Source organism: Histoplasma capsulatum, genomic scaffold (assembly GCF_000149585.1).
Source record: "Histoplasma capsulatum NAm1 scaffold_6 genomic scaffold, whole genome shotgun sequence".
Classification (NCBI taxonomy): domain Eukaryota; kingdom Fungi; phylum Ascomycota; class Eurotiomycetes; order Onygenales; family Ajellomycetaceae; genus Histoplasma; species Histoplasma mississippiense.
In genome coordinates this window covers 828,499-852,293 of record NW_001813977.1, presented here as the reverse complement: position 1 = coordinate 852,293, position 23,795 = coordinate 828,499, and the positions used below count along the sequence as shown (strand labels likewise).

The following is a 23,795-nucleotide window of genomic DNA, read 5'->3' as shown; positions in this document are numbered from 1 at the left end:
ATCAGGTGTGCGGCTAACCCTCTCCGCTCTATGTTCAGTTCCATACACTCCCGTATTACCCTGGAACGGCTATTGTTCGTGTATAAATTGAGACGAGTTTGATTTCGCCATGTAATTTGTCAACGTATTTCGGGCCTACCTTGCTAAATATTAATCCCATTTGCCTGAATCAAATATAGCCATCCGAATTAAACCGACTGAATCTAATTCATATCGCGGGGACAAAAGGAAAAGGATCGACATGTGCATTCATCTCCTCGATTCTGAGTCAATACCTACCGTCCGCATCCGTATCCCCACGCTTAGCAGATTCCAAACGGCCAAAGATCTCAAAAGTCGGCTTGTACACATCCCCGCATCTCCGCTTCATTCGGGAGCGCATTCAGATCAATAATGAGCGGAGCAGAGCAGGCTGAGACAGCGCGAAGGCCAAAAGCAGTGGGCGGACAAGGGACCTCGGGCGGCCAAGAAATCAGCCTGCAATAAGACCAGAGGAAACGAGGGAGGGGGAAAATGACCTTGAGCGTCTGGGCATCCTTGGCGTTGCGTAACGCTGTATTATTCCTGTAATACGGGTGTGTTGCCGCCCAAAATACAGGTGGCACACAGCCACGAACCTTGTTTCCTCGCCCTTCGTAATACCCCTTGTGACGGTTTGCTCGGATCCTGGGGCCTCTGGGAGCATTCTCGGAATTGCTTGGCCCTCAACTTGAAGAAGTTCGGGCTGTAAATTGTCCCGCCATAATAATATGAATGCTAAGATGGTTTCCCGCCGCCACTGTGCCAACTGTTAAGAAGATTAACACGAGTTATTGACTGACCAGTCAATTTTGATATTGCCAGAGAAGGTGGGGAAGGGAAAAAGCGCATCAAAAAAAAAAAAAAAAAAAAAAAAAAAAAAAGTGACAGAGAGTGCTTTTCACTAATACGACGCAGCCAAGCGAGCCAAGTATTTCCGACGGCCAAGTCTAGCCAAGCCATTCCCCCAGCAGCCTCCTCGCCCTCGTACCCCTGTTCTGACGGTGGCATTTGACATCCCTCCCCCAGTTGACCCCTTATGAAGGTGCGACTTTCCTCGAACCGACTACGACCATATATCATGGTATCATATATCAGTTGTAGTATTGATTGTCCAGTCACATCGTGTCAAACGCCCCAAATCATATCAATGTAGTACTATTTTATTACGTCGAACGACGCTGTAAGGACGCATGTATCCATCATTGCAGGAACCATTCACGGCTTCCAGGTTGACCCCGTCACTCCGACAATCAATTGATATAGCCTCCACACCACGATATTTTAACAGAGTGGGGGATGCGCCGCCATGTGCATGGGGCATGTGCATGCACATGGATGTACCTCAACATGACCGGGGTGTGCTAACCCTTTTTTCCCGTAAGGCCATGAGGTAGTCTCTTCTGGCTTCTGTGAGCCAGCCAGCAAGAGCTTAGCAGTGTGGCGCAGCGCAGCGTTTGCATGAAGTTATCAATCACAGTGATGCTGCTTCTTCTCATGGAAAAATGACAATAGATTTTTGTCGTCCCTCAAAATATATATATATATATATATATATATATATATATATATATTCGGGCTGAGGATCTTTGTGTTTTTCTTCTTTATTTTTCTACTTATTCTTTGTTGTTGTTATGCTGAGATTATAGGTGCTCACCCCCGTGACCCTCCCTCCTTTGCTTCCTTCACGCTGGAAGACGGGGAAGATGAGAAGAGCAGAGAGTGTGTGATCCAACTGGTTGGGGGCGATAAGTGCTCCTAGCGTGAACCTTAGGCGTGTTGCTCATGCATTCCCTTCCTCGGGTCGAGATAAATGAATGACCTCGCCGACATCGGGTTAATGCGAAAATATTCCTCGGGATTAGAATCTAAGGCTTATTTATGCGCACTCGTAACCACAGGGTTTCTCTATTTACCACGCTGGGAAAATTAAAATAGTACGGAGTACACTCTAACCGATGGTTGAGTTACCGATTCCTGCTTTGATGAACCATAACCAGAAGAAACCAGAAGATCTGGACCATACAGAATAATAAATCATAAAATGGCCCGACACAAGAAGCCCAGAGTCTTGGCAAACCGTCCAAGAACCCCCGCACATTCCGCTGGCCTTGGCAAGAGGAAGAATGGAGCGGAGACACCCTCTATGGAGGGCATATTCATTGAATGCATCGACCAAAATCTTCCCGACCAAAATCTTTTGGTAGAATAAGACTGGGGATTTTCTTTGCTTTATTTTTCATGAATCACTCCTGCATTTGGGGTACGGGCACATAGGCGCCATACATACATTCAGATAGGAATTATGTAAATGCATCCCATCGAGTATCAGTTGTCATCAGCATACAGGTGATAGCAAGAGTGGTTTTCCCTTCCCCACCTTCCGGTTCACTTGAAATCGTTAAAATCGTTAGTGCAGGAAACCTTTCGTTAAAGTAACTATTATTTGGTTTTCATCAGGGTCCAACAAAAATAGCCTGAAGTAGATAGAAATGATGACCCTGAGTCAGAAACCTACCAAAATAATATTCATGGATGACAAGAAATCAAGTACGTAAGTAACACTTTTTTAATGATTAATTTTTAAAGCTCAGAACTGGAAGAAATAAGTGGACTTGGTTATTTCTTCTCCTTACTAGTCCCACTACTGATGGCTATATCATCTTTGAAGATCAATGAATAATCAACATTAAATACGATTGAGCGAGCGCTCATCGACTGAGGCGTTTATTGATAGAACCAGAGTCGGCAAAATGCTTCTACTGTATGTAAATCAAGTCTCCTGCAAATATGTTTCCAGGGACTCGGGCCTGATATACATCATGACAACGGAAAAATTTGCCTCTACCATCTCCACCCTCTCTTCCTATCACCGTCTGAGCTAATATGCTGAATAATCTAACCGATCGAAACCTGGTATTCATCAAATTTCTAAAAATGTTGAAAGAGCCTGTATGCTGGCTACCCACAGGGCTTTATATAACATTGAGACCTTGTTCCAGTTCTCCTATTCTGCGATTACCCCAGTCTGGGCGAACTTGGGGAATATCGTGTAGAAACCAGATTTCCCCACTGATGGAAGCCAGTTGGAAACGCATCAAAGAACACTTTGCTCAAATTGTAGTTGTTGCTGAACCCCAGGTATCATAAGAGGATGGCCGAGTGTTTTTTTTTTTTTTTTTTTTTTTTTTTTTTTTTTTCCGGTTTGGTTCAACATCTGTCCTCATAAAGGCAGATGCTAGAATGGCAAGAGGTTGGTCTTTGGATATGTGAGCCATTTTTAGCGGATCTTGGATAGCCAATGAAATAGACCGAACGGATTCACATATCATGGTGAAGCTCTCACGGAGGTGTGTTACGTTTGCGCCGCATTTTGGATAGGGGGACCAACAGTTGAACTCTAATTTTGCCTTGTCCGAACGGTTAAAAGTTACATGACGCAATAATCAATTGTATGCAGGTCAGGAGGGGAGCAAGCCCATGGGTAGAGAGGACTCGACCTGTACGCCGCGTAGGGCGCACAATTTATTTTGCCAAATCAGGCCAGCTCCTCGAAGTTCCCAAGCAAGCATCCTATGTAATCATAGCACCCGATTTCAGAGATTTTGGCGAGGCAGTCCGCGCAGTCAGCAACGGGAGATCATCGTTTTTGGGCCAGGGCCAAGAGGAGCGTCAAGCGGGTTTCGATCACTGTGTTTGCCAGTGTTTGGTGCCTGGGCTGGCGCTAGAGAATCAAGGCCGCGCGAGACTCGACAAGTCAACTCCCAGCCGCCACACGCAGTGGAAGACCCAGGGTTGCTGGGCGTCACGTGGGCTGGCAACAACGCTTGGGCGGCTGGGCAGTTAGAGCAACGCCTGAGAAACTGGCAACTGAGACAACCACCTTGAGATGTCCACCATCATCGCACGGAGTTGGCTGCAGAAGTACCTCCCTGGGCAGTGAGTTACTCTGGTCTTGTTTTGGCTTTTGGATACCCTTTATTGCTGCCGTCGACACCGTAACTACTCCGCCTAGCGATTCCTCCCCGCTTGTTGCTCTGTCCACCGACACATCCCCCGCTTGTTTCAGTTCTGGGATCTTCTTTCCAAGGGCGTGCACTTTGAGCTTCTCCTGTTCGTTTCTCTCCTGCTCACACGCCGTTACAAGAGTTTAGAATATTTTAGAATATTTTGCTGACATATATGCTTTCACGTTTCGCCCTTCTAGGTTGACCCTCCACCACACTTTCTTCCCACACTTTCTTCTAGCCATTTTGATACCGTTTTGCGTCAAGAGAAATTGCACTGGTCTGGACCTGTGTCGGCGACATTACGTGATATCGTTTTATATATTAGGGGCTTGAGGTCTGGAAGAAATCGCTCGTCAAATAATTTCAACACCCCGCAACTTACATCTGGGCCCATGCACATCGCTTTCAACGAACCATTTACCATTACCCTCGGAGAAAATATTTAACCTATTGGTTACGCCTCGCCTCATATAATGCGCCGGAACCGTCGAATCAATGTGTGAATCTGCCAACATATTCTGTGCTGTTGTTGCCAATCATGACCACGTCTTGATAGCTTTTCTTTGACGTATTTTATTCAGTCAGAGAAGACATCGGGGTGACGTTATGGATGGCCAACGGCAACAGTATATACCGGCGCCGCCTCACATCGGACAGCCTGGCGGACCAACGCATATGATGCCATTCCCTCCACCACCCCCTCGGATGCACCATACATGTCACGCCCATGTCCCTCCACCACCTCCCGGCCCTCCTCCAGGTTCAGCCTATGGAGTGCAGTCGGCATGGCAACAAGGATGGGGAAGGCATCAAGCAATGGCACAACCGTTTCCACCACCACCGCCACCTCTTCTTTCTTCCAACCAAGCTCAAAACCCACATTTAGCGTACAGTGCTACCTGTTCTCGGCATCAGCCCGCCCCCTTAGCCATCCCTTCTCGATCGATAAACAATGAGACACACCCCCTTACATCGGCAACCTATATTCCAGGGGGTGAATCGTTCGGCCCCGGAGTTGGGATTCCTCCCCTCTTCACCCACGACCCTCAGGAGGCTTATGTACGCGCTGAGCGCTACGGATATGCCGCTGAATCGGAAAGCGTAAGGCACGTTTCTAACTCAACATATAATGATGGGACTCTACGGAGTAATTCGGGGAACCGGTCACATCAGTTAAACGTTCCGTCGCGTGACCGCCAGGATGCTCTTTCTTCCGGGCCACCAACTGCCACTTTACACAACCCGCAATCCCGCGATTCTGGCCAGGCAAACGAATGCCTGGTCGGCGGCATGACGGTTCAGGAAGCCGACGAAAGGTGGCCTCTTGATCGTGTACTACAGTGGCTTGCTCAAAATGGATTTTCCAATCATTGGCAGGAGACTTTTCGGGTTTTAAACCTCTACGGTGCTAGTTTCGTGGAGTTAGGTAGTCGTGCAAATGGCAGAAAAGACCTAGGTAAAATGCACAACGTGGTATATCCTCAGCTTGCCAATGAATGCGCAAAGAGCGGCACTGGGTGGGATAGGGCAAAAGAGCGAGAGGAGGGGAAACGGATGCGAAAGCTAATCAGGAGAATTGCTGATCAAGCAAGTTCGGAAAATGCAACTCTGGGCGCCAGATACTACGAGGGTCATATGCTGCCTAGCGCATCTACGGAGGATGGATTAGAAAATTCGCCTAATATACGGCGGGATTCGTTCACAAACTTCGGTTCTGGAACCGCTGAAAGCAGCCCTAGTCAGCAATATGCCAGAACAACACCCAATTCCGCTCAAAAGCAGCACTCCGGCCAGCGTTCTGAATTTCCGACCCAGGATTCCCGCTCAGACTTTTCCCGAAATGTTTTCGGAATGCTGGATGGCCGGCGGGGACATAGCCCGTCGGCATCAAGCGACAATGGAATTCCACTGCCTTCCGAAGATAATCCTCAAAGCAGCAGTCCTGGACGGCATATGGTCACGATGGCGCACCAAGAATATGTCCCTTACTCCGCAGAAAATACCGGGAGACCTGAGAAGCGCCACAGCTCTGACTCACTGCTAAGCCGAGGGTTCGCATCTCAATCCCTCTTTGGGGCCCATGGAGCTAGTAGACAAAACGATTCCAAGAAAAACGGATCAGGGCCATCGCCACAAGACCAATGCACGCGCCAAGGACTAGGTGAATCATTGCCGAAGGAGCACGGTAAAGGGTTCTTTCATAAATTGAAATGGAAGAAGGGCCCTGATTCAATACATGCTGGCTCAGATGAGATAAATGCCGACTCGCCTACAAGTCCAGCAGGTGCACGCCATCTCCCTCCAACCTCGGCTTTTATGAGACAAGGTTACGACGGCAGCGATATGTCCCTAAATGAGAGACCTCCTTCCGTTTCTGATTATGATTGGCTCCAATCACGGTCTCGAAAGGTCACAACTAACGTGCCTCAAAGGCGATTCGCTCTGGCTACCCCTGATGGATGGAATTACCGATTAATAGATCTCACAGACGTGGATGCTGCAGACACACTACGAGCTACTATATGCCATAGCTTAGGTATCGAGGACCCGGGAAGTGCTTTGATATATCTTACGGAACTTGGTCAAATCACCCACGAGGAGCCGCTTAGTGATACAATGTTGGTTGTGAATCGCAGGACAAAATCAGACGCCCAGGCCACTTTGAAACTTTTCGTTCACCTCACCACTCCATCTGCGACTGTACCGGTGACCCAGCCAACTGGCTTGGGCCTCTCATTGGCAGAACGCGCTCGACTAGGTAGAAATATGGTGAATGATGAAGCTAGGAACTATGTGGGAACAGTATCGCCCTCCCATAGGTCTCAGCCAGGGATGAAGCCTAATACTAACAAATTCTCCCCTTATGACCCTCGGAGCCCTGGCGAAAATGGCAATGATATCGATCTAGATTTGGAAAGTAGAGAGGCATCAATATTAGCAGCTCATGAAGAATATCGGCGAGAAGCTGAACGAAAACAGAAGGCTTATTTACAATCAAGACAAGAACATCAGCAACAGAAAGAGTCACCGCAGGTGTCTATAAGGCGGGATGGTGTAATAGATTTTGATTCACGTCGACTTTCTCCCTACGAAGATAAGAAACCGGATAACCTAGTTCCACTACGAAAACCGCCATCGGCACCGTCAGAGTCGAGCACGCTCTCTAAAGTGAATTCTTTGAGCAGAAAGCCAGGTGATCGTCCGCCCAAAGGTTATGACACTGATCGTTCTAAGCGCAGTTCTGCTGAACAGATATCTGAAGAACGTAGAGAGAAACCATGGACCCCAACTTCAAATACCCCCTCGTCTGGGGTGGGTGATGGATTGGTTGGAGCAGCGTTGGCTAGCATTGGGAAAGTTTCTAGTGCTATTGGGAAACCATTCCCCAGTCCAATTACTGTCTCTAGTCGTTCTCCACGCTCTGAATCTGAGCCTGTTTCCGGAAAGGGCCGTTCATTGCAATCCGTCGACCTCAACGATCGTGATGGACGACGAAACAGTCCATCTTCGCCGAAATTGCCCTTTTTCTCCCGTGGGAAGGGTACTTCCAATTTTAAAGCACCTCACGAAGGCGATGGGCGTGGGAAGACTCTTGTTCTCCCTGACAACATGAATTTACTTCGCACAGATCTTGATAGCTCTGCTTCCGCTAGTCCATCATCTGCTAAAATCAGCTCTACTTTGGCAGAAAATCGAAAGTCAATTGGTCCTGACTTCGACTTCCAGGAGACCGAAGTGTCTTTCGCGAAAGCACCAGCTGCTGAAGATGATTCAGATGAAGATTCAGATGAAGGTCTATTTGCTATACCGCTGGCTAGCGCGAAGAGTGTGACGCTAACAAAGATGAATAAAACATCGACAAACAACGGAAGTGCTATCCAAGGTCGGTCTGCAAAACCTGCTCTCACTGTCAATACCGGTCGACGAGGAGCCAAGGGGATGTCTGTAAGCTTCAAATCACCTATTATAAGAGAAACATCCAATACGCCACCGACGCGAAGCACAGACAAAGAAATAGGTGGAGAGAATGAACATCTCAGCAATGAAAATGACTCGTTAGATTCACAAGAGGCCTTTGAGTTCAATCGTCCCGAATCAATCGTCCGGGACGACATTTGGGCAAGCAGGCCTCCGGTAGAGGGTATGATTGAACGTCTAGACGATTACTTCCCAGACGTCGATCTGGATGAGCCGTACGTGGAAGGAAGCATGATGTCTCCTCCTTTATCTCCAACCAGCCCCGGGCCTACCATTGGCTCAGAGACTGACAGCCAGGCATTGCGAAGCAGAGCTGCTCACAGTAACCTTGATTCTATAATGTCTCAAGACAACACGGACTCTTTTGGTTCAGCGGAGTCCACTCTGAAGGCAAAAGGCACAGCTAATACCATTGCACAACGAAATGTCACTCGATCCCAAGGTGGTGGACTAAACCGCATGAAATCAATCCGTGAGGTTGCGAAGGGCGCTCACCAGGTTCACAGAAACCAAAGCATAATAGCCTCCAATGCTAGATCGGGTGCTCTTCTGCGACGCAAGAGTACCAAGATGTTCGGTGCGAAGATTATGCAGGTTAAACCTGGAAGTCGGCTGAGTGAGCATCCAGTTCCACTGCCGCAGAACCCTGGGTCCCAGAATAAGCTACCTCAGAGACAAGCTACTTTCCGTATCATTCGAGGTCAACTTATCGGCAAAGGAACGTATGGTAGGGTATATCTCGGCATCAATGCAGATAACGGAGAAATTCTGGCAGTAAAACAAGTTGAAGTCAACCAAAAGGCTGCAGGCCATGACAAGGACAAAATGAAAGAGATGGTTTCTGCTCTCGATCAAGAAATAGATACCATGCAACATCTCGAACATCCCAATATTGTACAGTATCTCGGGTGCGAGCGCGGGGAACTGTCCATTTCCATCTATCTCGAGTATATCCCCGGTGGATCAATCGGGAGCTGCCTTCGCAAACACGGCAAGTTCGAAGAAGGCATCGTTAAGTCTCTTACACACCAGGTCTTGAGCGGGCTGGCATACCTTCATGACCAAGGCATTCTTCACCGTGACCTCAAAGCCGACAACATCCTTCTCGACCTTGACGGTACCTGCAAGATTTCTGATTTCGGCATCTCAAAGAAGACTGATAATATATATGGAAATGATGTTACGAATTCAATGCAGGGCTCGGTATTCTGGATGGCGCCAGAGGTTGTACAATCACAGGGTCAAGGTTATAGTGCGAAAGTCGACATTTGGTCCCTTGGTTGCGTCGTGCTAGAGATGTTCGCTGGCCGACGACCATGGAGTAAGGAGGAGGCGATTGGAGCTATTTTCAAGCTGGGAAGTTTGAACCAGGCGCCGCCAATTCCTGACGATGTATCTGTAGCAATCACGCCGGAAGCTCTTGCTTTCATGTATGATTGCTTTACAATGTGGGTTTCCTTTCCACCTTTTTTTTTCTTTACTTTCTCTCCTGTTTAAATCCACCGTTCCCTCAGATCAACCCGATTAATGAAACTGATAAATGTCGCTTCATTTACTAAAATTTATGTTCTCTTTCTTTTTAGTGATACTTTCGAACGCCCGACTGCGGAAACCCTGCTCTCCCAGCACCCTTTTTGCAAACCTGACCCGCACTACAACTTCCTGGATACTGAGCTGCATGCGAAGATTCGACATGTTCTCTAAGCAGCTAGGTAATAACGACAACATATATATTTTCGGCAAGCCTTTGTTATTTTATTTTATTTTTTGTTTGGTTATTCTTGTGATTATATCAGATTCTTCAAACAACTGCGTTCTGCGTTGACATCTTACCCCCAAATTTCGGTTATCATTCATCCACCATCTATTAACTCTAGTCATCGTCATCTATTTGCTTCATCTTTTTGTCAATTACTTTTTGCTTCTTATGCAATTGGTGGATGGATGATGGCGGGGTGTTGTTAGTTTGCTGCTTGGAAAGATTCTGTGGCTGGAGGTCTGGGATATTGGTGTTATATTCTATTTATTTATTGTTTTTGGTTGAAGACAAGGGAACCGCATCGTGATGTGCATGACTCATTGATAAATAGTATATTTTGGCTATACATTTCTTTTATACCCAATAAAAAGATCTCTTTCTCTTTTAGAACTTGATTTCTTCTTCTCACCTTATTCTCAATTTAATCATTTTATAATCGTGATTTGAATTTTTTTCTATTCTCGATATATGTGATGATTCCGAAGATTCTCTGAAGGTATTACAAGTAACTAGTGAGTGTAGATTACAAGTGTCTTTTGTGAGACAACCACGTGTCTCGTGTAACGCTCTTACCCTATATAAAATGGTCCGCTTAGCTAGCAATTAATCAATCAAGCTTTACACCTTCCACATCTTTGGGTGCCTAAAGGATATAACAATACGTATACCGTAGAGGACCCTATAGCCGCTATCAGCTGATATATATATATATAGCAAGTGACCTGTGACGAACGGCCGAGGTTTGAGCCTCGTGTCTGGCTTGTTGCTATTAGGTCATACTTTAAATGTAATATCATGTGTTGAAGCTTTACAAAAACGAGAGGTTGAGATGGCACTGGTAGCGAGCACGGCAGCTGTTGCCCCAACATCATCACTTGTTGTCCCAAACTGACCGATGCAGCGCAGGCGCGGCAGTGGTAGCTGCATACATGACTCAGGCGGACTTCTTGCTAAAATAAACATACATTTGATTTCCGAATGGGCTTTGTTGACCTTCATTCTGTCACCTCTGTATAACTCCATCCAGGCTAAGGAGAAGTAATGGGATGAGGCGTTGAGCGATTAAAGCATGGAGGTATTGTATATTACAACACATTTTCTGTATTCTATGCGTGAAAGCGGACATTGCATTTTCCCCAAGAAATCGCCGAAGTATGTATATACTGTACAAATCTGAACAGATTTTCGTTTATTATCACATACTCCCATTCCTGCTTGGCCTTTGACGTTCTCCAGACGACGATATATCATCACTGCCACGCCTCACATCTCCATCCTCTTCACTCAAATCAGAAACCCGACCTTCTGAAGACGCCAGGCCAGCAACCCCAACGTGGAAAACGGTCTCGCTCCATCCCGTAAATGTATCAACATCCCACACGCCATCTTCCTGAGCCTTTCGGCTTTTTTCCATGGTCGAAAGTTTGTTACTTGTTACTCCATCCTTCCCCCCTTCTAGTGTCGATATATAGCTATTGTAGAAATCCTCGTAGGCCTGAATCACAGAATCTTGCACTGCTCCAACGAGCGTTTCTTTCGTCCTCACGTCATCAAGGTATTGATCGAGAATTCGTCGCAGATGGGGAACTTCCTTCTCGATCGCTTTGCAGGTAAGTCGTAAGGCGTTACTGTATGACTCGCTTCGGTTTGTAGATCTGGCCGGGGAGGCGAGGGGGGTAGTCATTTTCGACGAGAAGGAGTTGGTGAAGTCGTTGATTACCGTGCGTAATCTGCCGTCGAGCTCCGCTTTTGCATCGAGCATGTTTTCTACGACGCGGGGAAGCAGACCGCCGCCAACTAGTCGCATAAGGTTTCGTGGGTTGAAGAGTCCGCCTCGTTGTCGGAGTTCCCAAAACGTGTTTGTTACGCCAGAGAAGTCGAAGTAGATGTCGGGACTGACGAACTCGATGTCAAAGGCGACAATCTGCTGTTTGAGGAGGAGGAGGTGTTTGATAAGGAATAGCTGGGCATCTGCGGGAGAAGCTTTTGTAGAAATTTGAGAGCTTGCGGCGTGGAGGGAGATGGTTGTTTGGTGGACAACTTGGTGTGCTAGGTCGTCGAAGACGGTGGACTAGGATGGTTTGTCAGCATGGAGAAGTACAGGGTACGGCTTAACAGGTTATTTAAATAGTTCAACATACATTCACTAGTCGATAGATGCGACTGAGCAGCCAGACTGCTTTCCTCAAAGTTGGATACCATCCTTCAAACGCGGCTCTTGAATCAAAATCCCATCGCACATCTTTTTCTTGAGGCGAATCAATGTCCTCGTCGACGACCATTGGCATCTTGGGGAGTGGAGTGGTCGGTCCAGCAATCGATGCCTTTCTGTGTGGTACTGTGCGGGATTCGTTATTCTCTGGCCCTTGCAATAACACGCTTCGATTGCGAGCAGGGTAATCAAGATCCTCGGGGCGCGGCTTATATTTCTCAATTTCATCTCGCAGTATTGCCTGCGTTCGAAAGACAAGACGGGTTTGCGCGTCCTCCAATGCAGGCTGGATTAAGATAGAGAAGTCAAGCTGTGTCGGGTCAGCGCACTCCCCCTCATCCTCGGGATCGGATAAGTAACGAGTTTGTAGGAGTGAGCAAAGCTGGCACAATTTGATAAGTTTCGTTTCGCGAATAATCCTTGGTCTCAAATGGTCGTAGAGCGGTTCGCAGACGGACTCTAGAAAATCGTAAAGGCCTTGCTGACCATGAAACCATTGTCCCCAGAGTTCAAACTCGTCGAGACATATGCCACGAATATAGCTGATGCTGGCCCGCGCGAATACCACAAGGTCTTTTGAAGTGCTTGGGGCTTGGGCAATATCGTTCAGTCTTTTCCGCAACACAGGTATCACCAATTTGCCTCTCGTAGCCGAAAAGCTAGTATGAAGCTCATTAAGTAAACTTTGATACTCAGGTTCAGTTCCTTGTTCAGAGTCAACAGGGGGGACGGCTCGTTTTTGTATTTCTAATCCGATTGCTTTCAAATCTGCCGCACCCACACGAAATTTAGCATAGAGGAGAGCGGACATAGTTGTGTCGTTGAGTTGTCGATCCGCGATTCGTTTTGCAACACCGGAAGATATCTCTCTCAGGGTGGACACGAAATGGCCACGAATCAACGTGAGGGCGCGAGTCAAAAGAAGATGATAGCGAGACCTGTAAGTCTCCGATTCTTTTTGTTCGGGCTTCTGAGATGAGTACCATCGTTAAAAGTAGAAAGGGGGAAGTGGGTATACACGTACATGTGTCTGCATATAATCTAAGGATTCGTCTAGCCGCTTCAACATGTCTGAGAAATCTTTTGTCCGCACAGAGTTTCCTGCGCCGGGAGCATTGAGTCTCCGTGAAACCGGGTCCAAAAGGTCATAGTACTGCAAATTCTCATGAATCTCATCCGCCAGTTTCGAGCTGCGTAACTGTGCTGATAATAGCCCCTCACATTGTTGCCGAAAGGCAGATGTTTGCGCCTCCACGGACTTAAAGGATTCAGAGAGAGTGGACAAGAGCTCCAGCGTAGATGTAGTGTCGGTCAAAAGAGAATCGAGGTGCAATTTTGATGTTTCCAATTCATCGAGACATGATCTGTCCATGATGATTAACTCTTGTCAGAAAATAATAGGAATTAGGGAGCCGGGTGATAGATACTGGTATTCTTCATAGCTAGCCTCAAGAAGGTCATTTTCAATGGAGCCGTACCAATGAGCAAAGTCAACATCATTGTCAATCTCCTTAACCGTAGCCCTTAGCTCATTGCGAGCTTTTAAGAGAGGCGAAGCTGGTGTACTGGGAGGGTGGCATTGATTCTCCGGTTGAGACGCCATAGTGAATCATAATTATTTGGTAATGGTCAGCTATCATATCGCTGATTCCATACCGTGCATTAGATAGCCTCTATGAAATCAAGAAGCTAGGATGATTGTGTTTGGTATCAGAAGCGCTTTTGCTATTTCGCGCCCAAGTCATGATTCTGCCGGCCATGCCCGCCCAACCCGGAACCTAAAAGTTAATGTCCGACCATGTCAAAAGCAAAAATCGAAAGACTCAGAAGCATTCATCTGGGATTTGCTAAGCCAAGCAATCCTAAGTCGTCGCTCGATGGACGGGTAAGAATCAATAAAAACACGCATGATGATGTTTGCTAGAGGGAGCAAGCGGCTTGCCTCACAACGCTTCTTGCCGTCCAAAAGCCCGCGATGCTTTGCCCCACGATTATGTCCCTACTTTACTGCCCGACCTCAAGAACCATCGAAGGAATCTGTGGTGGCACGACGATATAGTCCTTACATTGTCGTTGCAGGAGTGACTACAGCTATATCCTTAGGATATTATTACACTAGGGATAGACCGGAAAGTGCTGGAGAAACCTCGGAGTATCAACACCCAGAGCTCATTGTTCAGGAGGCCAAAACCCGCAAGAATTTATCAACAGAAGAAAACCGGGAATCACTAAGTCCGCAGCATGTCCAGGTGAAGAGAAGTTGGGAGCGGCCGGGGCTGTATGCATGGGGGTCTAATACGGGGTTGGTTACAAACCCGGACTCGAATGAATTCGTTGTCAAGACTCCAAGGAGAATATCATACTTCGATGGCATGGTTCTTCGCGATGTCAAACTTGATCAGAGTTTTGGTGCCGCTATTACAGAAAACGGGGATTTGATTCAATGGGGAAAAGGCTATTCGAAAACAGATTACAAACCAACGAAGACGCTCAAGGGGAAAAACCTAGTATCACTTTGTATTTCGGCGGACAGGATCATTGCGTTATCTTCTGGAGGCAATGTTTATTCCCTCCCTGTATCAAAATCAGATCAAGAGAATGGGTGGAAACCTTTCGAAAGCTCCTGGATTCCATTCTGGCGAAACCGAGCTGAATTGAGTTACCGCCCTCTGCAGCCACAACTTGGGTTGGGTGAAAAGGTTACGGCGATCAGTAGCGGCCTTGAACATTTGCTTTTATTAACAACTTCTGGTCGTGTATTTTCTGCTGCTGTTAGCTCGGAACATTTTCCTTCCCGTGGTCAACTGGGTGTTCCGGGCCTGACGTGGAGCAATCGGCCCAAAGGACCATATGACTCGTGTCATGAAGTTAGAGAGCTGCGCGGGATCCATATCACAAATATCGCGGCTGGAGATTATCATTCCCTTGCTCTTGATAAAACCGGACGGGTATTCGTATTCGGCGACAATAGTTCGGGCCAGCTCGGACTAGACACCAATGTCAATACTCCATTCATTGATACGCCACAAATTCTTCCGCTCGCCAGTCTTTATCCTGCTAATGGCTGTGAGATAAATACATCAAGTATTGCCGCTGGAGGCGCAAATAGTTTTTTTATCGTCAATACAAAAAGGGTACTTGGCCCAATGGAGATTCCAGCCACGGTAAGGGACCTAGGCCGACTCACTACAGATCTTTGGAGCTGCGGGAAAGGGTTGTTCGGTGTCCTTGGGACCGGGAAGTGGACTCATGTCCAAAGCACGCCGACAAAAATCAAGGCTCTTAGTGGTTTATTTGAGTATAGTGACGCTGCAAAGAAAGTTGTTCCCATTGGTATAAGCCATATTTCGGTAGGCGCAACCCATGCTGCGGCTGTTTTGAGCAACTTCACCAATGTTTCAGCATCAAATGGCGGCTCCCAGACAGATACGAATTGGGGTGCAGACGTTTTCTGGTGGGGAGGAAATGAATTCTACCAATTAGGCACCGGGAAAAGAAACAATATTGCCTCCCCAACGCACATCCACCCTCCTGCTGACGTTATATCCCGCGAACGTCAGGGCGAGGACAGTCGATTTCAAATTACCCCTCGCCGCACTGTTAAATTGGACGGGAGAAAAGTGAGCCTAGAGCAGCGGGTCGAGTGTGGGCGGAATGTCACTGCTGTGTACTCTGCGGTTTAATGCAGCTTTGCTAGTTGTCGTTCTATGAATCTAAATTTATCCTGTAATATTTTGTCTGAGCCGAAACTGATAAGAGGTAAGTTAGCTGGTTTAACTCCAATCAATCCTTCCAAGTAATTGAGGTTATCATTTACCAAGTTTATTAAATGTTTGTTTTGTTTGCTTGCATTTTATGATCACGTAAGCTATTACATGCACCGTAAAACGGAGGGGCAGCTTTTTCTCGCTGAGTTGTTCCGTTCTTTTATCTGCATATTTTATAGATCCGAATCATACATAAATTTTACAATGCCTCGGGAGAGGCAAAAACGAGGCCGGAGGGCGGAGGCCAAACGAAAGCGTGGCGATGAAGCTGGAGATCACAAATCGCCGAAACGACAGAAAGCCTCGGACGGTTACAACGACTCCAATCCTCCGTATAGCCAAGCAAAAATTGGAGATGACTATATCCCACTCGAGGAGGGGCCAGCGAGCTCCATGGATGCGCCCTTCTACGGCCTACTCGACGCAGAAGAACAGGAATATTTCTCTCGCGCAGGTGGGCTCCTTGAACTTAATCAGTTCGAGACAGAGGAAGAGAAAGATATCTTCATAGAACGAGTTTATGAAGAAGCCGACGGGAAGGAGTTGAAAATCGCCTGCAGCCAGTCATGTTCGAGGTTAATGGAAAGATTAATTTCAGCCTCTACTGTTAGTCAGATTAAACGGCTCTTTAGCAAATTCGTCGGCCACTTCCTCAACCTCGCCCAACATCGATTCGCAAGCCATTGTTGCGAATGCTTGTTCCTTCGCGCCGCACCGCATGTGGCCGTGGAAACGAGGAGAAAATCCACAGAGAAAGATGACAATGATGATGAGAATTCAAACGCGAACGTACGACTGGAGGATCTGTTCTTGACAGCAATTTCCGAACTAGAAGGAAACTGGGGCTATTTGCTGACAGATAGGTTCGCATCGCATACGATAAGAGTGCTTCTGTTGATACTGGCCGGCGAGCAACTAGACAGTCCGTCTAAATCAACCGTCATCGCGAGCCGCAAAAAGGAGAACTTAGATAAAGCGAAAGTGGTCACTCAACCAGATAGATCAGGGCGAGAAAGGCGAGCTGTTCCACCCTCATTCAATGCTGCCTTGGAGAAAATGGTGAAGGATTTGATTGCTGGCCTCGATAATACATATCTACGGGCACTGGCGACGCACCCTGTTGGAAATCCTGTGCTGCAAGTGTTGCTCTCAATCGAGCTAACCCATCTTGGAAAGTCAAAAGCAAAGGATCCCGACTCGATTTTTCGGAGGCTTGTGCCGGATGAGAATCTGGAGGAAGGTAGTGAGAGTGCAGGGTTCATAAAGGGCCTCTTTTATGACCCCGTTGGTTCGCGGTTATTGGAAACAATCGTGCTACACGCTCCAGGAAAATTTTTCAAGACTTTCTACAAAGCCATTGTGCTGGAGCGCATTGGATCGCTATCTAGGAACGAAATTGCAGGACATGTAGTAGCTCGGATTTTGGAAAGATTGAGTAAAGAAGATCTGAAGAGCGCCATGGACTTGATTTTGCCAGAAGTTCCATCTTTAGCGGAACGTTCAAGGCTGACTGTCATTAAAGTCCTGATTGAACGAAGTGTTGTCCGTGGTGTAGATCTAGCTCCACTCGCGGACACACTTTTGTCATCCTATGGCACAGATCCCGCTTCAAGGATCAACAACATCCTGAAATTGCAATACACTAAGGAAGAAAATGATAGCGCTAATCGACCTTCCAAAGGCTCTTCTCCAGAGCAATTACATGGTTCTCTTCTTGCCCAAGCTATGCTTAAGTCTCCCGGCCCTCTGAGCGAACTGATACAGGCGAGCCTTATTGCAATTACACCAGAGAGCTTAATGGCAATTGCTAAGGACCCGATTGCTTCCCATGTCCTTCAGGACGCATTGACTCTTCCAACCTCTACTGCTCGGTTTCGCCGTCAAATAACCTCAAGATTTTCAGGAAAGATGGCTGAACTCGCTTTGGATTCGAGCGGATCGCATGTTGCTGATGCGCTGTGGTCGGCCACGGAGGATTTAGTTTTTGTTAAGCAGCGGTTTGCTGAGGAACTGTTGGCAAACGAACAAGCTCTTCGAGACTCTTTTGTCGGACGAGCTGTGTGGAGGAATTGGTCAATGGATTTGTATAAGCGGAGAAGAGGCAACTGGATTTCAATGGCTAAAGGGCGGGAACACAGCGCTAAGGTGGAACTGAGTAAACCCGATCATCAACAATGCCCGAAATCAAATATCGACCAGGCGAGAGCTCGATTTGCTGCAAAGGCAGACGGATCAAAAGCATCAGCAAACAGCAGCATGAGAAAGGTGTCTGCTTCCACAGCCTGAAGATGGGTCTTGGCGATATGGCTAAACATGACGTCATTTTTAACCAATCGGCTTCGTTGCGAAAACTTCGGAAGTCCAACACACTCGAAATTTAAATGGAAATCTCAATACCAGGGCTCAAAAATGTCAGTCATATCAGAAATTATGTGGCCTTTGTGCCAAACTTGACAGCCAAGTTTTAGGCATCAAGCCTCTGATCTCCTTTCGACTTTTTGGGGGCCTGTCATGAAACATGTTTACCATTTAATTTTCTAGCTTGTGTAAGGATTTTCACCTTTCGAGGTTCCGTATTGGTGGAGTAAATTTGTGTCCGATCAGGGAGTGCCGAGTGAACGGACATACTTCGTTTGACGTCTACTATACAGATGTACAGATGTACATAGTAATATAACAACATCCATGAGATATCGCTCCACATTCGGGATTGATCCTTAGGTGCGACAGCCCTGTATTATAATATTATTAAAAAGTTCCCAAGTTCTCTGCAGTAACCCTGCTCTTCTCGCCGGCTATTTATTGTCCCGTTGACCCCACAATAAGTAGAATTGATAGATGCGTCATGAATACAAAATCCTCCCATAGACTATAACGATGTCTTCGAATGACCCTACGGCCGCCACAGGGAATCAATGTCTGGAGAGGAGTGAGGAAGTACGAAATGTAAGTGAAGCAGCTTCATAGGAGCATGACAAACCCGATTCTGCTCTCTGAGCCGAAGTATTTTCGGCTCGAATTCGCAGAAGAGAAGAGAACAGTTAGCTGATCGCTAAGTATTTTCACTGTAGTTATTAAGTGCTGTCCAAGAGCGCATTGTAGCCTTTATCCAGTCTGCAGACCAATATGATTTCAGCTCCGCAAAGATTGAGCATGCCTCGGCCCGCAGTTCGGCACTGGTACAGAGCATGAGACCGGAGGAATTACAAGCCGCTTTGAATCTTGAGATCCCCTTATCAGGTCAGGGACAAAATGGCTTCCTTCGAATTCTAGACCAGGTGTTAGAGTACTCGGTCAACACATGGCACCAGGGATTTCTGGACAAACTGTATTCATCCACAAATGCGCCGGGTATCGCAGCGGAGTTGATCATCGCCTCATTGAATACAAATGTTCATGTGTATCCAGTGTCACCTGCACTCACTGTTATTGAAAAGTATACTTCAAAACAGGTAGCATCGCTTTTTGGCTTGGATGGGCCTAAAGCCGGAGGGATATCGGTTCAGGGAGGTTCGGCTTCTAACGCTACCTCTATAGTCGTCGCTCGAAATACTCTATTCCCCAAAACTAAGAAGGACGGCTGTGATGGATACAAGTTTGTTCTCTTCACTAGTGCACATGGCCATTATTCTATTGAAAAGGCAGCACAGTCGCTTGGGTTCGGAAGCAGTGCTATTTGGTCTGTGCCAGTCGACCAGAAAGGACGAATGATCCCTCAATCTCTGGAAAGTCTTGTTGTCAAAGCTAAGAATGAGGGAAGGACGCCGTTTTACGTAAATGCGACCGCTGGGACAACTGTTCTCGGGTCATTTGACCCTTTGGAACAAATTGCTTTCATTTGCCGGAAACATAATCTTTGGTTTCATGTTGATGCTTCTTGGGGAGGTTCTTATGCGTTTTCGAGAAGGCAAAGAGCAAAAATTGCTGGTTCCCACTTGGCGGATAGCATCACCGTTAATCCGCACAAAATGCTAGGCGTTCCGGTGACCTGCTCATTCCTCCTGGGTGCAGATATGAACAAATTCCACCGGGCAAATACGCTACCTGCGGCATATCTGTTCCATAACGATTATTTAGCTGCTGACCTGAATGGCAACGCAGATGTGTCTGTACCCGAAGTTTGGGATCTTGCTGATATGACGTTGCAATGCGGCCGTCGAGCCGATTCCCTCAAGTTTTTTTTGAGTTGGACTTACTACGGCACAGAGGGGTATGAGCGTCAAATAGATGCTGCTTCTGACATGGCCGCTTATTTTGTTGCGGCTGTTTCTGATTGCCCAAACCTGCTCCTCATCAGCGAGAACCCACCCCCTTGCCTCCAGGTTTGTTTTTGCTATGCTCCTAACAAACAACTCATCTTCCGCCGCGATCAGGAAATTGAGGGTAAGCGAATTGACGAGGAGGAACGAGGCAAGCGAAATAGCAAGATAACTGAAGAGGTGGTCCAAAAGCTAGTCCATTGTGGGTTCATGGTCGACTTCGCGCCACCAGTTGAGGACGATCCATCCGCTGGAGATGGGAAGTTTCTCAGGTGTGTGGTGAATTTGCAGACAAAGAAAGAGACTATCCATGCCTTGATAGATGCTGTTTTGACTGTTGGGTTGGAGGTTGTTGGGCCATGTGAGCGTTTTGAAGGAGCAAAACCATTCCGCATGGGAAATCCTGGAGAGCGTGGACATGGGCCAGTTGTTCGTCATTGAGCTTGAAATCCTTGGGTATCTTCCTCACTTTTACGCAAGGAAGAATGTTCATGTGCAGTCCATTTGTATATATCGCTGGACTATGGATACAGAACAGGCATTTGCTAATTGGCTGAAATTGTATAATTACGCCACCATATTCTTCTCGTGATGAGGAGCCGAGCTTTTGATGGCCAAGTCCTCAACCACTTGCATGTTGCTACGATGGAGGGGAAAATAGATATGCAGCTTATTTCTTTGATATGTTCTTTGCCTTTTGCTTCAATATGGATTCAGGTTGGAATACTAGTCTATTGAAATGTACTTGTATCAACACTCTACGGAACCCCGTGCTAGGACCTTGCTATCAAACAGAATTCAGGGTATCTTGTTTGGAAGTGTGAACCAAGAAGGATGGATAGGAAGTAGGATTCATATCTGAAAGGAACAGCATGTCAAATTTGTAGATGCATGGAGGCACCCACGAGATAGAATGATGTATGGGGCCACCATATGCAGGAAATAATTTTCAGCGTCGTAATTCCACCCTTCGCTCCAATACTGCTCTCGCCTCCGACTCCGTCAAAGATTCAAAGTTCAATTCAGTCAACAATGACCTCGCACTTTCATTATTTGCAAACAGTCTCTTTTCTGCTTCCCACAGTGACAAACCCGTTGTCTCATCCTCGCCACCAGGAGAAGAGTTGTGATCTTCCTGCGTATGTATGATTTTTAAATTGAGCAGGAATAATCCGTCGACAAGTTTCTGCATTACATTTTTGGATTCCATTCTGTTTCCTGTCGCCACATCGACGACCTCGCAGATGCTATCGACGTCGCAACCAAGTTGGGATGCGCCACTTGCCGAAAACGTATTCCGCATCAACACATTATCCCATATGTATGTTTGTATGGAGAGGAGTACTTGGCGAGTGATTCGCCGCAGTGGAGCCATGGCTAGGAGTCGATGGAGGAACGAGATCTCGGCAGGGAGCTCTCTGAGAATTATGGCCAATTCGATAGATGAATGTGATAGTTGACCGCTGGTATTTGCCGGAGGTGAAAGCGAAGACCATGTCGATATCAGAGTGTAAGCGCGAAGCGCTGACTGGGCACTTGAGACCATAGTTGATGCTATGATTGACTCTGTCCTCATTTTTAACCTGCGATAAGCGGACGCCGTTTCGTCAAAAAGAGCCCCTTCGGCTGGGTTCTCTCCGTCTTCATTGTTGGCCACTACCGATGAAGTACGGGCTGCAACATCAGAGACACTCATACACCCTGCCACAGGTCTTCCTGTATGGTTATTTTGCTTGACGCGCTCTTGGAGTTCTGACCAGAGCTCCAAGAAAAAAACATCGTTGCTCCAATCCTGCATTTTCCGTTCTAAATATTCCGCGCTGCCGTATACCCTACAAAGCCGCTCTAGACCGGACACACCTTCTAGGCTAGCATCCGCACCTGCAGAGCCTTGGACAGTGCGGCCAATTGTAGAGCTCATCGCAAGATAAGCTTCTAGTCCCGATCGTAGCCTTTCATGAAATTGATCAAAAATAGTGATTTGAATGTCGATAAGAAACCGCAACTTCTGACTAAAGGATGATAAAGGACGGTACCGCTCTGTGATTGTTTCGAGAAGATCATTGACCCTAATCGCAGCCTTAGTCGGCTTTGTGGCAGATGGCTCCACGCCATAATAATCTATTTCCCCACTGTCTGCACCTTCGATGATATCCTGATAACGTGACAACGCAAAATCTTTCTCCGCCTTCAGCCAGTGGTTGAACCAGCCTTGTTTAACGAGAGCCTCCCAAGTTAATCCTTTCCAGCTATCTGAAGAATATCTGTTCTGGGAGTAATCCCACACATGTCGAATTTCGGTATCAAAACTCATTAACTCATGGATAAAGTGGCTTAACAGCTGAGGATGATCGGAAATTCTGGGAAGAACAGAGCTCATTTTTTGGCGCAGGATGGGAAAAAGAGAGTTAATGAAGGATGACACCGCATCAGCATATGCCAAACGGAGATTTTTGTCGACAAATTCAGCTCGTTTGTCGAGTATCGGCTGAAGATGTACGGCAAAAAACTCGCTATGTGTGCCGATGAGGTCGATAACGTGGGACAAAAAGTATTCAGGCTGCTAGAGTTAGAGCATTCGACACGAAAGATAAACATTGCGTAAGATGCAAGCACGCTTACTTTGTCTAACCTATTTGTCGACCTATCCCCGCTGAAGTGGTATTTAAATCGAAGCTCAAGCGGACGAGACATAACTTCGAGGGGGAGAAGTACAGGAGGTTCCCAACTTGGAGCAGACTCCGAGCTAGAAAAACATGTGCTATTCTCCAGCTCACTAAAACAGAAGTTAGAATAAATAGCTTCCATAACACAACACTATGGAATTCCTCACGGTTCTTGCAGCTCCAGCAATAACTCGACCGCATCCGTCCACTCATTGATTAGGTCATCTGAAAGATTGAATTCGTTCCCTGGCCATTTCATCTTCGCAAGGACCTTTTCTAAGTTATCTTCAAATACTTTGGCCATTTGGTCTCGTAGGATATTCGCTATTTTCGAAGCATAAGCGACCAGATGAGGTGCCGCCCCTTCCGCTGCAGGTTGGGCTAATTTCAGGCCAGATGAGAGGGTTCGTAATCGCGTATAAGGAGGAACTGCCAAACGAGGAGATGTCGCAAGTAATTTAACAGTTTCCTTACTGAACCATCTAAGTCAAGTTGTCAAATTTAGATCACGGAGGTACTATCAACAAACCTGAGATAGTCCACTTCACATAGAGTCCCCATGTAGCCCTTTGCAATTTCCAATCTGTGAAGACGCTCCATGCTGGTTTCGAAATTCTTAACCGCCTGCTCACTGGTGTCTGACTGGGTCACTATCATAAGTCGATTATCTAAATCTTGCTGCTGCTGCTTGAAGGCCTCCACTTGTTTGCGAACGCTTTCGCTATGATCCATTGACGCCTTGGTGGCATCGGCAAGAATGGTTTTCGCTTCGTGAAGCTGCTGAGTGTTAATGTGGATTGAAAATAACCGCCATAAGTTTAAGACCTCTATACCTGTTTTTTTTGAAGTTCCTGTTGGCGTTGTAAATTCTGGAGAATGGCATCCAAATTGCGCAAATCTTGTCCGGTCTGAATCATATCATTTAAATAATCCTCAACTCGGGCCTTCCCTTGAGAATCATATAATTTCTGTTCTTTGGTCATGGTTGCCTTTTGAATGGATAATGAGAGGTTAGGAAAATCGAAGATGAATGATGTTGAAGTTCAACGTGGATAATAGAAAATGACAAAGCTCCAAGTGGCCCAAGGTAGCTAGCCTAAATAACTTAACGCTCGGGCCAACCGTA

General features: G+C 46.8%; 9 protein-coding genes across 9 annotated transcripts in view; 6 read left to right on the top strand and 3 right to left on the bottom strand.

Annotated features, from left to right (window-relative positions):
• Window positions 1-416, top strand: part of HCAG_06592 (predicted protein) — a gene marked incomplete at both ends in the record, with an annotated part of 712 nt that extends 296 nt beyond the window's left edge. Inside the window, 2 exons of the mRNA XM_001538937.1 lie at window positions 39-74; window positions 180-416. Of these exons, the coding sequence (XP_001538987.1) occupies window positions 39-74; window positions 180-416 (273 nt within the window). The remainder of the gene's footprint in view (window positions 1-38; window positions 75-179) is intronic.
• Window positions 417-2,549: 2,133 nt separating this feature from the next.
• On the top strand, window positions 2,550-3,074 carry HCAG_06591 (predicted protein; the record flags this gene model as incomplete). The annotated part of the gene is made up of 3 exons (XM_001538936.1): window positions 2,550-2,572; window positions 2,756-2,782; window positions 2,990-3,074. The coding sequence occupies 3 exons, from the start codon at window positions 2,550-2,552 to the stop codon at window positions 3,072-3,074; spliced, it is 135 nt and encodes a 44-aa protein (XP_001538986.1).
• Window positions 3,075-3,644: 570 nt separating this feature from the next.
• HCAG_06590 (predicted protein) lies at window positions 3,645-4,815 on the bottom strand (the record flags this gene model as incomplete). The annotated part of the gene is made up of 4 exons (XM_001538935.1): window positions 3,645-3,832; window positions 3,967-4,129; window positions 4,542-4,589; window positions 4,663-4,815. 4 exons carry the CDS (start codon window positions 4,813-4,815, stop codon window positions 3,645-3,647), a joined length of 552 nt encoding a protein of 183 aa, XP_001538985.1.
• A 270-nt stretch (window positions 4,816-5,085) lies between these two features.
• Window positions 5,086-9,710, top strand: HCAG_06589 (conserved hypothetical protein; the record flags this gene model as incomplete). The annotated part of the gene is made up of 4 exons (XM_001538934.1): window positions 5,086-5,129; window positions 5,177-8,221; window positions 8,330-9,436; window positions 9,590-9,710. 4 exons carry the CDS (start codon window positions 5,086-5,088, stop codon window positions 9,708-9,710), a joined length of 4,317 nt encoding a protein of 1,438 aa, XP_001538984.1.
• Window positions 9,711-10,960: 1,250 nt separating this feature from the next.
• HCAG_06588 (conserved hypothetical protein) lies at window positions 10,961-13,349 on the bottom strand (the record flags this gene model as incomplete). The annotated part of the gene is made up of 3 exons (XM_001538933.1): window positions 10,961-11,836; window positions 11,907-12,947; window positions 13,002-13,349. 3 exons carry the CDS (start codon window positions 13,347-13,349, stop codon window positions 10,961-10,963), a joined length of 2,265 nt encoding a protein of 754 aa, XP_001538983.1.
• A 541-nt stretch (window positions 13,350-13,890) lies between these two features.
• HCAG_06587 (conserved hypothetical protein) lies at window positions 13,891-15,660 on the top strand (the record flags this gene model as incomplete). Its single annotated transcript, XM_001538932.1, has 1 exon — window positions 13,891-15,660. The coding sequence occupies one exon, from the start codon at window positions 13,891-13,893 to the stop codon at window positions 15,658-15,660; it is 1,770 nt and encodes a 589-aa protein (XP_001538982.1).
• Window positions 15,661-15,948: 288 nt separating this feature from the next.
• On the top strand, window positions 15,949-18,030 carry HCAG_06586 (conserved hypothetical protein; the record flags this gene model as incomplete). Its single annotated transcript, XM_001538931.1, has 2 exons — window positions 15,949-16,350; window positions 16,546-18,030. The coding sequence occupies 2 exons, from the start codon at window positions 15,949-15,951 to the stop codon at window positions 18,028-18,030; spliced, it is 1,887 nt and encodes a 628-aa protein (XP_001538981.1).
• A 591-nt stretch (window positions 18,031-18,621) lies between these two features.
• HCAG_06585 (hypothetical protein) lies at window positions 18,622-20,595 on the top strand (the record flags this gene model as incomplete). The annotated part of the gene is made up of 3 exons (XM_001538930.1): window positions 18,622-18,690; window positions 18,816-20,275; window positions 20,352-20,595. The coding sequence occupies 3 exons, from the start codon at window positions 18,622-18,624 to the stop codon at window positions 20,593-20,595; spliced, it is 1,773 nt and encodes a 590-aa protein (XP_001538980.1).
• A 357-nt stretch (window positions 20,596-20,952) lies between these two features.
• On the bottom strand, window positions 20,953-23,586 carry HCAG_06584 (conserved hypothetical protein; the record flags this gene model as incomplete). Its single annotated transcript, XM_001538929.1, has 5 exons — window positions 20,953-22,566; window positions 22,626-22,779; window positions 22,837-23,151; window positions 23,199-23,446; window positions 23,503-23,586. 5 exons carry the CDS (start codon window positions 23,584-23,586, stop codon window positions 20,953-20,955), a joined length of 2,415 nt encoding a protein of 804 aa, XP_001538979.1.
• Window positions 23,587-23,795: the final 209 nt, after the last annotated feature.